This window comes from Brassica oleracea, chromosome C9 (genome assembly GCF_000695525.1).
Source record: "Brassica oleracea var. oleracea cultivar TO1000 chromosome C9, BOL, whole genome shotgun sequence".
Taxonomy (NCBI): Eukaryota; Viridiplantae; Streptophyta; class Magnoliopsida; order Brassicales; family Brassicaceae; genus Brassica; species Brassica oleracea.
The window spans coordinates 21,674,376-21,686,370 of NC_027756.1; the positions used below are offsets into that span (position 1 = coordinate 21,674,376).

The 11,995-nt window shown below is 33.1% G+C and overlaps 2 protein-coding genes across 5 annotated transcripts; one reads left to right on the plus strand and one right to left on the minus strand.

The window, feature by feature from the left end:
* Positions 1-2,693: 2,693 nt before the first annotated feature.
* Positions 2,694-3,511, plus strand: LOC106316032 (defensin-like protein 1). Its single transcript, XM_013753895.1, has 2 exons — positions 2,694-2,844; positions 3,187-3,511. The coding sequence occupies exons 1-2, from the start codon at positions 2,781-2,783 to the stop codon at positions 3,354-3,356; spliced, it is 234 nt and encodes a 77-aa protein (XP_013609349.1). The 5' UTR covers positions 2,694-2,780; the 3' UTR covers positions 3,357-3,511.
* Positions 3,512-5,031: 1,520 nt separating this feature from the next.
* On the minus strand, positions 5,032-8,194 carry LOC106313694 (uncharacterized protein At2g02148). 4 transcript variants are annotated; one of them, XM_013751588.1, is made up of 10 exons: positions 8,092-8,194; positions 7,715-7,895; positions 7,039-7,162; positions 6,852-6,968; positions 6,627-6,737; positions 6,139-6,304; positions 5,932-6,052; positions 5,806-5,853; positions 5,458-5,721; positions 5,032-5,373 (listed from the first exon to the last, which is right to left on the minus strand). In XM_013751588.1, exons 2-10 carry the CDS (start codon positions 7,880-7,882, stop codon positions 5,272-5,274), a joined length of 1,221 nt encoding a protein of 406 aa, XP_013607042.1. In that variant the 5' UTR covers positions 7,883-7,895; positions 8,092-8,194; the 3' UTR covers positions 5,032-5,271. The 4 variants fall into 4 exon arrangements, with proteins under 4 accessions (XP_013607042.1, XP_013607039.1, XP_013607040.1 ...); XM_013751585.1 differs by having other exon boundaries at positions 6,627-6,968; positions 7,715-7,890; XM_013751586.1 differs by having other exon boundaries at positions 5,806-5,850; positions 6,627-6,968.
* Positions 8,195-11,995: the final 3,801 nt, after the last annotated feature.

The window sequence follows — 11,995 nt, forward strand, 5'->3', positions numbered from 1 at the left end:
TATGTGTTTGGGTCGATGACTCAATATATATTAAAGTGTCCACGGTATGGCAAAGCCATGTGACTAGAGGATCTGTGGGACATGAGAGGACTTGCGAGTAAAGTTTGATCGCAGATTAGAGGTCCATCCGAGTACTGGTCGAGTGCCATCCGTCCGACCAGGACATAGAGTGGTCAGCTGCAAAGATGCACGTCTTGACCATGTCTTAATGAAGTTCCAAAAGATATGAGAGTTACAAGATAACTCAAGTTACAATTCGGCAAGAGCTATTCCTACATCAATGTTCAAGAAGCTCAAAGGACTACAAGTTCAGTCATATGATATATCAGCCGACTTCTTCACCATGTCTACACCAACCACACGTCCATGAAATTTATCTATCAGTTTGGGACGTGCCAATTAAAGGATCAGTTCAAGACTTGGCACCCGTAAAGCTAAACTATCAAATTGTCCATGCGCCAACTTGAAGAACATACACGGGGGTACAAGTCAGGGAGAGTTCATGTGTTGTACTCTTTTTCCTTATCCATGGTTTTGTCCCACTGGGTTTTCCTAGAAATGTTTTAATGAGGCAACATTAAGCATGTTACAAGCCCAGAACCGGATGTGTCGATAAAGGAGGAATGTTATAAACCAAGTGGTGATCGACCCATATCAGGCCCAAACCGTCCGGCCCATTCGCTAATGACTTAGGCGAATGAGAGTTTATATTTATCTATACTTGATGTTTATCTTTTTCCATATGTATTTAGGATATGTACTATTTCCTATTCCTATTAGGAATATGATTTCCTTTTCTCGGTCTAAATAAGACGGTCTAATACTTATATAAATATAGATTTCTTGTAGCTTTCACAATCTCTTTTGTAACGAAATCTGTTTTGAATTGAAAAGGTTAATTAATTCCTTGAATCCGTTAAATCCGTTAAATCCGTTAAACTCCGAGACAACTTGAAAACTAAGCCCACCTAAGCCCATCCAGAAACTTGGGTGAAATATATGAAACCAAACTCCGAGACAACTTAAAGGAAATGGTGCACAACTATATAAGTCACACGAGTAAAGAGAATATTAAGCAACTTTTTGTCTGCCACTCCCCATGTGAAAATAGTGCATTTCTTTCTTTTATCTCAGCTAAATACATTTCTCCACAGAAATATTTATTTGGTTTGGAACAAGTAGTCTCGAATTAGCGTTCATATATAAGTATATAACCACTAATGATGGTAAAAGTATGGTGTATTACTTACTAATTGAGTTTCTTTTGCGTTTTTCCTAAAATAGTGTGTAAAATACCAATTTTACTTCTATACAACCTTTACAGGTTTGTTCTTTTTGGAACGATAATAGATCCCTACTTTTACTTTCACTTGGTGTACTTGCTTTTTCACGTGGCCACTACTGTATTGGGTGGACTCCACATTTTCTAACTCACTCAGTTATCGATTTACTTTATAAGTTTTTCTTGATTTGTAAAAATTTGAAATGAATTTTATAACATTTGAGAAATTTATATTAAAATCTCCCAGGTAAAATTTTTTGACGTAATAATTTTTAATATTTATTTATTTAAATATTAATATAATGTAGAAAAAAATCTACAAACTCTTATTAATGGTAGTCTAAAATTTCCTTAAATTTACACTGTGTCGGTAAAGCTAATTAATGAACCAAATCTCCTAAACTATATTTGCGAAGTGATTTTGCCACATGTCTTTTTTACAATCAATTTTACAAAACAATATGATATGGTTACTGAAATGGATGATATGGCTTCCGGAAAAATATGACATGGATAATTTCATTTAATGTTGATTTATATTTTGGCAAACTTATTAGAATATGGTAATAATTCATATATTACATTTAATATTGATATTTATTTTTGGTAAACTTTTTCAAAATATGGTAATAACTCATACATTATCTATAAAATAATTATATTCATATATAACATTTTAAATTTCGAAATATTATTATTTTGTATAATTATACAATTTGTATTACTAAAGCTTTCAAAAAAATTTACAATCTTTTAATATAGAGAAATTCTCTCGGATAGACTTAAAAAAGTTTTTGTCACAAATATAGATTTTAAAAATAAAAATGACCAAAATATACTTAAATGTTTTATCAAAAGAATTAAATATACACTTATACCCCTAGGGTTAATTAATCTAGACATTAGGGTTTAGAGTTAATGGGGTGGGGTTAAGGGTTTAAAAATAAAATTAAAATTAAAATTTTCAAAATAAAAAATGCTATTTTAGTCATTTTAGTTTTTGAAGTCTATTTTTGTGACAAAAACTAAAAAAAGATCTATTTAAGAGAATTTTCTTTTAATATATATCAAATTTATATTAAATATTAGTAAGAAAATAGTAAAATCTATAATATTTAACAAAATTTATTTTTAAATATAAATTAGATTTAAAAAATTCATTAACACCTAGTTAATGTGAAAAGCAAGGAAAATAAAGAGAAAATCGACAAAACGTCGTCACACCACTGTGGCAACAATCAATAGGGAATCTCAAATTTGATAATGGTTCAAAAAGATTATACCTTTCACTATGGTTTTATAAAAATACATTCAAACATATCAACTAAATACTAAAAAACTCGATTACGTAATAAAGTAATCAATATTCTCGATCGTTCTTATACCGCTTTATAGTCCCTTTTATAGTGCCACCTTCCTCATTAGCTCACCACGCACTTAACAATTGTTCCCTTTTCCAAGTCTCGCTCTCTCTTAAACTTTCTTCCCCTCTTTCAAAATGAAGCTTTCTTTGCGTTTGATCTCAGCTGTTCTCCTCATGTTCATGATATTCGTTGCTTCAGGTTCATTGCTCCTACACCTTAATATCTAACTATGCATGTATGCATGCAAATATGTTTAATCGTTTGATAACATATTTATATTTGTGGATCTACTATAAATCCACATATATATAATTATTCATGTTTTCTGACGATTATTCTGTGAATGCTCTTAGAAAAAATTGGTTTTTATCCCTTCTCATCCCCACACGAATTCAGTTGACTATGGGCTTTGGTTGTGTTGTTTAGCGAACATACTCGTTCTTCCATAAACTTTGAAGATAAATAGGACATCCTGCATGAGAACATGAAACTAAGCTATGGTCTAAAGAAAGTGTTTTAGTATGTGTTCGTTTTGTATAGGGATGGGTCCAGTCACCGTGGAGGCACGCACGTGTGAGTCGAAGAGCCATAAGTTCAGGGGTCTTTGTGTGAGCAGACACAACTGCGCAAATGTGTGCCACAACGAAGGTTTTCATGGAGGCAAATGCCGTGGGTTCCGTCGTCGTTGCTACTGCACCAGACATTGCTGATCCATCCATCGATCGAGACTCATAACTCAAAATCTTCAATCCATCATCTCGTCTCATGTTTGTTTCTTTCTATCTAATATTCGTACAGTACCATGTTGTACTGTGCTTCTGTGTGTGTTTTATGTGTTCTTGAATAAGTCTTTGATTTGTGTGTTTTTGGTTTTATTGTAATGTTAAATTCTAATATTTGTTTTTTTTTAAAGAAAATCAAGATGCATCTACATAGATATCTAATTACGTTAATTCGATGATTCTGATCAAACCGGGTTATTAATACTAGGTGATTGGTATGTATGAAGTAGTAGTAGGCTGATGATTATAGATAATTATACAGCTACTATAAAATACTTTATGTTTTTATGTTCATAGATGTTGGAGCAATAACCAAGTGTTTCTAGAAATAAGAACTTAAAGAAGCCAAGTGTTTCCAGATGTTTAGAGTGAGTGGCGGAGCAGAAACTTTTTGTACTGAGGTTGTTTTTTTTACTGGTGTCCAACTTTCATTAAGCAATAAAATTTTTTTTTAAGTAAAAGTAAATATTTAAAATTTTATTAAATAAAAATAAAATATATTTTTAAAAATAGTGGGTCAGCTTACTCCTTAAACACTGCCTCCGCCCCTGGGGTGATAAAAATAAGATCTTACAGAAGCCATGTGTTTTTCCCTTTTAGAAAAGAGCAAGAAGTTTCTGTAAGACGGAAGTACTAATAATATGGGAGTACCATTCTCTGCATGGAATACATGTAACTTCAACAATATAGCAAACGTAATAACATTTGGTTTATGAATTGTCACAGCTAGCTAAACCATTATATCAATAACTATGAATATAATTACGTGAACTGCACATAAATCCTTTGGTAAGTTTGATCTGATCCAATTTTTGTGACATCTTTACAAGAGTCCTAGGCACATTTTGTTTATAATATCAACGAATTCGTCTCGAAGTGTTCTCTTTATTTATTAAACTCGAAATCGGGGATAAGGTATTAATTTGATTACAAATCGACTTGAACAAAATAATCCAACTTACAAATTACATAACGTTTCGCTTAACCCAATTCTCCGGCGCGCCCTGCTAATCAATTCTCGATAACCACGGGAAGGTGCATCTGCGAAGTTTACATGTACTTTGTTTGTACGTTTTCCATTTTCGCCAGCATCAAATGTTTTTTTTGGGAAAAATTTAAGAATGTTTGAAACTATTTGGTGGATTTCAATATCCCACTGATCATATTGGAAGATTTTAATGTTACTTTAGCGGCTGATGAACACATTAGGTTTCTAGAGAGACTCGGTGATCAATAGGGTTTGTGCTCAGCCTATTTTTTAACACTGTTTTAAAAAATTACCTCAAAGTAAAGACCATATAGGTCTTAGAATATTACAAACCCAAAAAGTCAGAGACTAAGGAAATCAAACCAAAGTTGAAAGAAGTTCAAAAGAAAGCAAGAAAGACTAATAATAAACCATGCCAGCAGACACCAATCAGATAGGATTAGGTTTGAGCTTCAGAAAGAAGACTTTTGAGCCAAGTGAGGTCTCTTTGAGCTATGTAGGATTGGTAGTGCTGGTCTCTAATGACACTACAGGCTAACTCTTGGGCAACCACATTTTTTTCCTTCCATATATGATCAATCAATGCTCCATGGAAGGGAATAAGCATACTGTGAATATTCCTCAAAATTACACTATTTTCATTGTTTTGGTTATATACGTTTTGACATAGCCATAAGCATATGTAAAGGCTTACAAATTTGCATTTCCCAAGATCAGAAACTAACAGAGTTTTAATCAACTACTTCAGAGGTCAGTAATTAGCCAGCTCATACATACTTCATTCCCTCTTTTCAACCCTGAAACACTAATCTTCTTGTCAATTTATAACTTAAACGAGATTCAAATCTGTCTCTGCTATATCCCAAGCCTCTTGGCACCACACTCTGAGCAGAACTTGGAGGTTTCTCTCAGGTACTGTGCTCCACATTGGTCACAGAATTTCGCAGGACCAGTTGCCTATGGGAAAACAAGATAAACATATATGATGATCTGAAATTATCTAAATGGTAGTTTTGAGTTTGAGTTCTGGAAGATTTGTACCATGACATGGCCTCCGGTGAGGGGCTGCAAGCAAGCCATGTGCTGCGAAATAGATGGTGACTGGTGTTGGGCTTGAGACAGTTCAGGGTCGCATTGATGGTTTTGACCGGGAAAATGTGTGGCTGCGTGTTGATTTTGGTAAATAGATTGATGATGTTGGTGGTGGCTCTGGTGAATAGATTGGTGATACTGATGAGGATGATGAGACATAGATGACATGTGATGTTTGGAAGGAGAAGGAGTGTGTTGTTGTTGACTTTGATCCTGCAATACCATATGATAAAACATGATGAGCTCAAGATCATTGCTGCAAGGGTATTAGGAGATTTGGAAGGAGTATGTACTTACTTCACTAACAGTAGCTAAAGTCGATGGATCCATACCTGGAAATGTCTGCTTAACAATGAAAACAAAAAAAATAACAATGTCACTTTGTTTTTTGAACTCAGAAAAACGTGTGTTGATTGGTCTTACAGGCAAGCCATGGATGCTGCAGGCAGAACTATTAACACGCCTATGCTTGTGTCGAGGGCAATAAAATTTATAATCTCTAGCGGAGACAGCTACTTCATTGCGGCCTGTTAATCGCTTAAACCTACAGTGACAATATCCAATTATATATACTGATGATTCACCATTCACATACAATTGAACAATAGTACTATAAACTGATGATCCAACCATTCAGCATCTTCAACCGGTATATCATCCGGCTTTTCAACAATATCCAAACCATTCACCACCACAAACCGAACTCGTTTCTCTCCTCCATGTGTTACCAATTCTGGAAACCTTGTCCTTGTTTCAAGTGATGTTGCAAGTTCTCTTCTTCTGTACATGCAAGTACCTGTAAATGAATAAGGACAATCACACAAACAAACAGTTTTCAAGAAATGTTAAGGAATTACTGATTTATTTTTAATATTTAACATTTAAATTAATTTTTTTTTTGGTTTTTTGGTTTAATTATAAAATTATTTTGATGAATTATAAAAATTAGATATATAAAATTTAGAAATTAGATTTAACATTATTGTTTAGTAAAACATATTTAGACCAGTTTTAAATGGATTTAAGTCGCATAAATCAGATTTGAGAAAATAGTTTCGGTTATGACGAATTTGCCTCAAAACACTGCTCAAAACTAATCAAGTTGAGGATACAAATACCTTTCTTGGGAAACTTCTTGGTTAGTTTTCTATACAAGCCACCTGCTGCTTCAAGAGCAACCCCAAGGGTCTTCTCCCTTATACCATTCAATGAACCAACTCTCACATTTGCTTCACCAACCAAAGTCTCGTATAAGTTTGCAATATACATCAACGGCAATGCAAAACTCGGGTCACCTTCATACTGTGTATCATCCGACTTCCTCTTGGATTTATTACTACTACCTGAATCGGTTTCATGATCACGCTTGTTCTCACAGACTTCAACCACATGTTGGCTAATAAAGTAATCCACGATGATTTGGAGAAACCTCCCTCGTGCTGATTCAATTGGTGAAACATCTGAAATAAAAACAAGATAAAGAATCAAGAAGCTTCTCCTAAGTCAAAAGATGGAGATGATCTTTATTACCTTCAATGGTTAACATATTGTAAGAAGTTCCTGAAGGCTCCTTGTTATCCATGCTAGATCCACCTTCTTCAACTCCGTCATTGTGGATTTGCAGAGAGTTTGTGTATGATTCGTGCATACAGTTCTGCATAAGTTCAGTTCATTTAGCTAAAGCTACTCATAAACCCTAGAGCTGAGATATGATATGCAGATAGTCCTGAAACGAGACATAAGCCAAAGCCATTGAATACCTCCCAGGACCAAAGTCCTAAAAATCGGTCCACGAGGCGGCTAAGCAGCAAATCGGAGCCTAAGCGAAACGAATAATACTGAACCGATATCTTTAAAAATCGGGTCAGGCGTTCAAACCGATTATGAGCCTGCCTAATCAATAAAAGCTCCTAGTGTTCTAAAAATCGGTTTAGGAAAATTGGAAACAATTTTTTCAAACCGAGTTTTTAAAAGCTCTGTCTAGGCGTTCTACGATGCCTGTCGAAACATTAATCCTCTATAAAACGCCTAACCACCACCGCTTAGCGATTTCTTGAACATTGAGAGCGACTAACTACTGCCTAGCTATTTCTCGAAAACACAAAATAAAGCTTTAGACTAAACATGTGAAACCCACAACTTCAATTCATTTCTTAGAAACTAAATTGAGCTATAAACCCTAAAAGGTTGAGAAATTTGTACACACCGCGGAAGAGGAATGGCCGTCGTTGTCCAAGCTGTCGCCGTCACGAACAACGGCGCCTCCGATATCTCTCGGGGGACCATCAACGGAGTTGAGATCGTGTAGAGAGCTACCGATGTATGAATCAGCCGATCCCAAATTGTAGTGCTGCACTTGAACCCTAGCTCCCATCTCAAACCCTAAACTGGCCAAATACATAGACAGATTCGAAAATCAAGATCCATTTGGTAAGAATCAACCTTTTTTTATTTTTAATCACAAATTCGACTCCAGAAGTTGCAGATTCATCTAGAAATTGGATCGTCGTAGCTTTGAGTTTACTGGTGAGAGAGAGATTAACTAACGGCTATTCAAACCGTGGACAAAGAGGGAATCCGAACCTGAGCTAATCGGTACGCTGTAAGAGATCTCCGAACCTGGATCCAGACTCCCACACCTCTTTCCGAGCCAGTCAGTTTCGGAGACTCTCACAAGACATCTGCCCGAAACTAACAAGGGACTATTTTTATATATTTTAAAAATATTTTTTTTAACTCGCATATAAACTAATGTTTAAGTGAATACATAATAAATTGATAACTACCCTTTTGATGTTAAAAAAAACAAAATTTGATAACTATAATAGTCCTATTTAATTAAATTTTTGTTTGGCAACACATCCTCTATATATTAAAAAAACATTATAACAACACTTTAGTTATAACACGTGTCATCACTCGAGTGCTATTTAAAATCTATAAAAAAAAATATGGGCAAATATCCAAAATAACACATTTCTAAGTTTATGTCACAAAAATAGTCCTCAAAAATTAAAATGACCAAAATAACTTTTTATCTTTTGAAAAATTTAATTTTTTTTTATTTTTTAAAATTTGAAATCTTATCCAAAACTCCACTCCCCAACTCTAAACCCTAAAACCTAAACTCTAAACCCTAAACTCTAAACTCTAAACCCTAAACCCTAAATCCTAAACCCCACCCCTTAGCTCTAAACCCTAATGTCTAAATTAATTTACCATTGGAGTATAAGCGTATATTTATCTCTTTTGATTAAACATTAAGTGCTATTTTGGTCATTTTTATTCTTAAATGCTATATTTGTGATAAAAAATTTTTTAGTGCTATCCTAATCATTTTCTCAAAAAATATTGGTCCACTAAAAATATATTATATATTTTTTACTAAATTAACTATAAATTTATTAACAATCTACAACTAATATTTTTCATTCTTTCCTTAAATAAAATATACGAAATTATCAAAAGTGAATAAAATATATATTTGACAATTAGTGATTTTAATAATAAAGATTTGATAACAATTTACATATCCTAAATTATTTTTGTTTAATATATTATTATTAAAATAAATTAAACAATCATACCAACCACTTAAAAAATTTAGATTTTTCGTATATGTTCTGTTTTGAATTTTTTAAAACGACTATAAATTACAAAACCGTTAAAAGTCTCACATTGAAAATTTCGTGATCAATGGTTTAAAATTTTTGAGATTAAGAACTTAATATTTAAATTTCAAATTTGCATTGAATTTTTAAGAAAGATTATAAATTATTAAAAATATTAAAAGTCCACATTAAAAAAATGCTGTTAAAATACAAATGAACATAAAATCTTATGATTAGGAAGTTTCATTTCATAGATAGTCATATTAAATATATATTATATTATATCTAAGATAATATTATTTAAATTTAATCATATACAATACAAACTAAAGAAAGTAATTGTTTAAATATATTTACCACAAAATGATTGTAAATAAACAAAAGTGATTTAATTAATTTATAAATTTGTGTCAATTTAATTATACATGTAACAGTTAATAGTTTTTCAATTAATCAACATATATTTATTATTTTGTTTTATAATATGTAAAAAATGTTAAACAAGACACGAATCTTAAACTAATTGTTTTATAATCTTTAAGCAATATTGAAAACACATTCATAATGTTCAATTTGAATACATACAAAAAAAAACAGTTTCAAACTCCTCTACAAAAAGGATCACTACATTAGTTGAAAACTAATTCAAACAAATACAAGATAAAATACATTTTGGGGAGAGAAGGAAAAAAGTAGAGAGCATTTTCAGGAGAAGATTCAAAGCGTATACGATGAGCCTCATCGAGTCATAGACATTGAAGAGGAGGAGGAAGAAACTAGGGTTTTTGAACCAACTAAGGGTTTTGTTGCTTTTCTTCCTGAATAATGAAGACTACCTCGCTGTTCAGTTCTTCTTTGCTTAGTTTATTTATTATTTATTATTTATTATGGATACCAATGGGCCTAGGCTAGCTATATCGCCTCAACTTATGTTTTTCTATATTTTTAATTACTATAAATTAAGAAAATTATTATAAGATAGTTTTGTAACCGACCATTTACATTTAAGATTTTAAATGCACCACACTGAACAACACTTGTATCAAATTGAATCAGTTTAGAAAGATTCACGATCGACAATTTCACTCATACTATCCTTCTCTTCTGAAAACTTTTTGTCCAAATAGTCTACATATAGTTTTATAATGAGGGTATTCTTAGAGGCACTTCATTGGTAAATGCGTTTGGAAAAAGGTAAATGAGTATGAAAGATATTGAAAAAAGAGTATGGAAGATATTATCATGACTTTTACCATTGGTTATGTTCTTTCTTGCAATGTTACAATTTAAGTGTTGGGTCTCGAGTACCTGTCAATTGTTAGTGACAATACACTATTGGGTCTCGACAAAGTGTCATCTGAAGCCCAAACTGAAGCAAGCCCAAGCTGAAGCAAGCCCAACTATGAATATTCTACAGTCCAAGCGTCAGCTCTTCTCTACTCAGAATAGAAGAAAAGCAGAACGTACGAGAAAAGAAGAAACAATCTTGGAGAACCGTTTTCTCTCTCTTTTGTCCATTTGTCTTGACTGATACACTTTACAGCTATGATGATAAGGATGCAGCTGAAAAGATGAAACCCTCTAGATCGTTCAATGCTTTCTATTTAAGTTCACTGTAAACCTTTTGTATTTCCTTAAGTTTGAAGTATATTTCAGTAAAAGCTTCAATCTTGTTCTTGTTTTGTCACATTCACATGGTATCAGAGCCATTGTAAACCTTAACGGGTGCTTCAATGGCTGATAACCTAAATCCATATCCCTTCCCGAGCAATGTCCATGTGTTGAGATTGGTGACTCTGAAACTCACTGATAACAACTACCATCTCTGGAAAACCCAGTTCGAGTCTTCTGTCTAGCCAAAAGCTTCTGGGTTTCGTCAATGGCGATGTTCAGACTGTGGAATCGAACCCACAGTTTGAATTTTGGTTTTGCTCCGATCAGCTCGTCAGATCCTGGATCTTTGGAATTCTCTCTGAAGAAGTTCTGAGCACATCCCACACACTCTCAACCTCTTGCGAGGTCTGGTTCTCTCTTGCTGAAAGTTACAACAAGAGCTCTCTAGCTAGAGAGTTCTCTCTGCCACTACAAGAAATTCTGTAATTAGCCATGAAAAATGTTGTGGCTATCGCTTAATATTTGTGGCTATTTAAAGCTTAGCCACAAATCGCTACAAAAAAATTTCGTTAACTACGGGCTTGTGGCAATCGAATAAGCGTTGTTATTTGTTGCTGTGCTTCTACGACGTAGCCACAAACGGTTTTTGTGGAGAATAGCCACAAACGGTTTTTGTGGAGAATAGCCACAAATAGCGTTAACTCGGATTCGTTGCAATTTTTGCTACAAAAAGCAACATTTTAAACCGTAGAGAATATTCTACAAACAGGCACAAAACTAATCGTGGATGTAATACGCAAATAGCCACAATTTTTTTGTGGTTTTATTAGCCACAACTCGTGCCACTTAAAATCATGGCTTTATTTCTACTGATAACAACAAAACGTTTTGTGGAAATTTAGACACAAAATAACCACAATTATTTGTATTTGTGGCTTGTATAACTACAACTTATTATGTGGAAATCTGTGGTTTTATTTTAAAAATTGCCACAAATTTATATGTGCTTTTCTGTGGCTTTATTATTTATTTTGATTTATTTTTTAAACTGTACTGATTAATAATTTGAAATCAAATTTAAAGCATTAAACAACATAATAATTAATTTAAACATTCAAATACCATTAAAATTATAAATTTTTTTTACAAAAGACATCTAATGATGTTCTTCAGAAGTTACAAAAGACATCTAGTGATGTTTTTACAAAAGACATCTAGTGATGTTAGAGCTTAACTTAGTATAAACACAAAAGACACCAAGA

What these genes read in the sequence shown, in the direction of transcription:
- LOC106313694 (XM_013751585.1), bottom strand. Translation starts at nt 7,882, where the DNA reads ATGGGAGCTAGGGTTCAAGTGCAGCACTACAATTTGGGATCGGCTGAT. An exon ending in ACGGCCATTCCTCTTCCGCG is followed by an intron (nt 7,163 to 7,714) that starts GTGTGTACAAAT and finishes GAACTTATGCAG; the next exon opens with AACTGTATGCACGAATCATA. An exon ending in CAAGAAGTTTCCCAAGAAAG is followed by an intron (nt 6,305 to 6,626) that starts GTATTTGTATCC and finishes ATTCATTTACAG; the next exon opens with GTACTTGCATGTACAGAAGA.
- LOC106316032 (XM_013753895.1), top strand. Translation starts at nt 2,781, where the DNA reads ATGAAGCTTTCTTTGCGTTTGATCTCAGCTGTTCTCCTCATGTTCATG. An exon ending in CATGATATTCGTTGCTTCAG is followed by an intron (nt 2,845 to 3,186) that starts GTTCATTGCTCC and finishes CGTTTTGTATAG; the next exon opens with GGATGGGTCCAGTCACCGTG.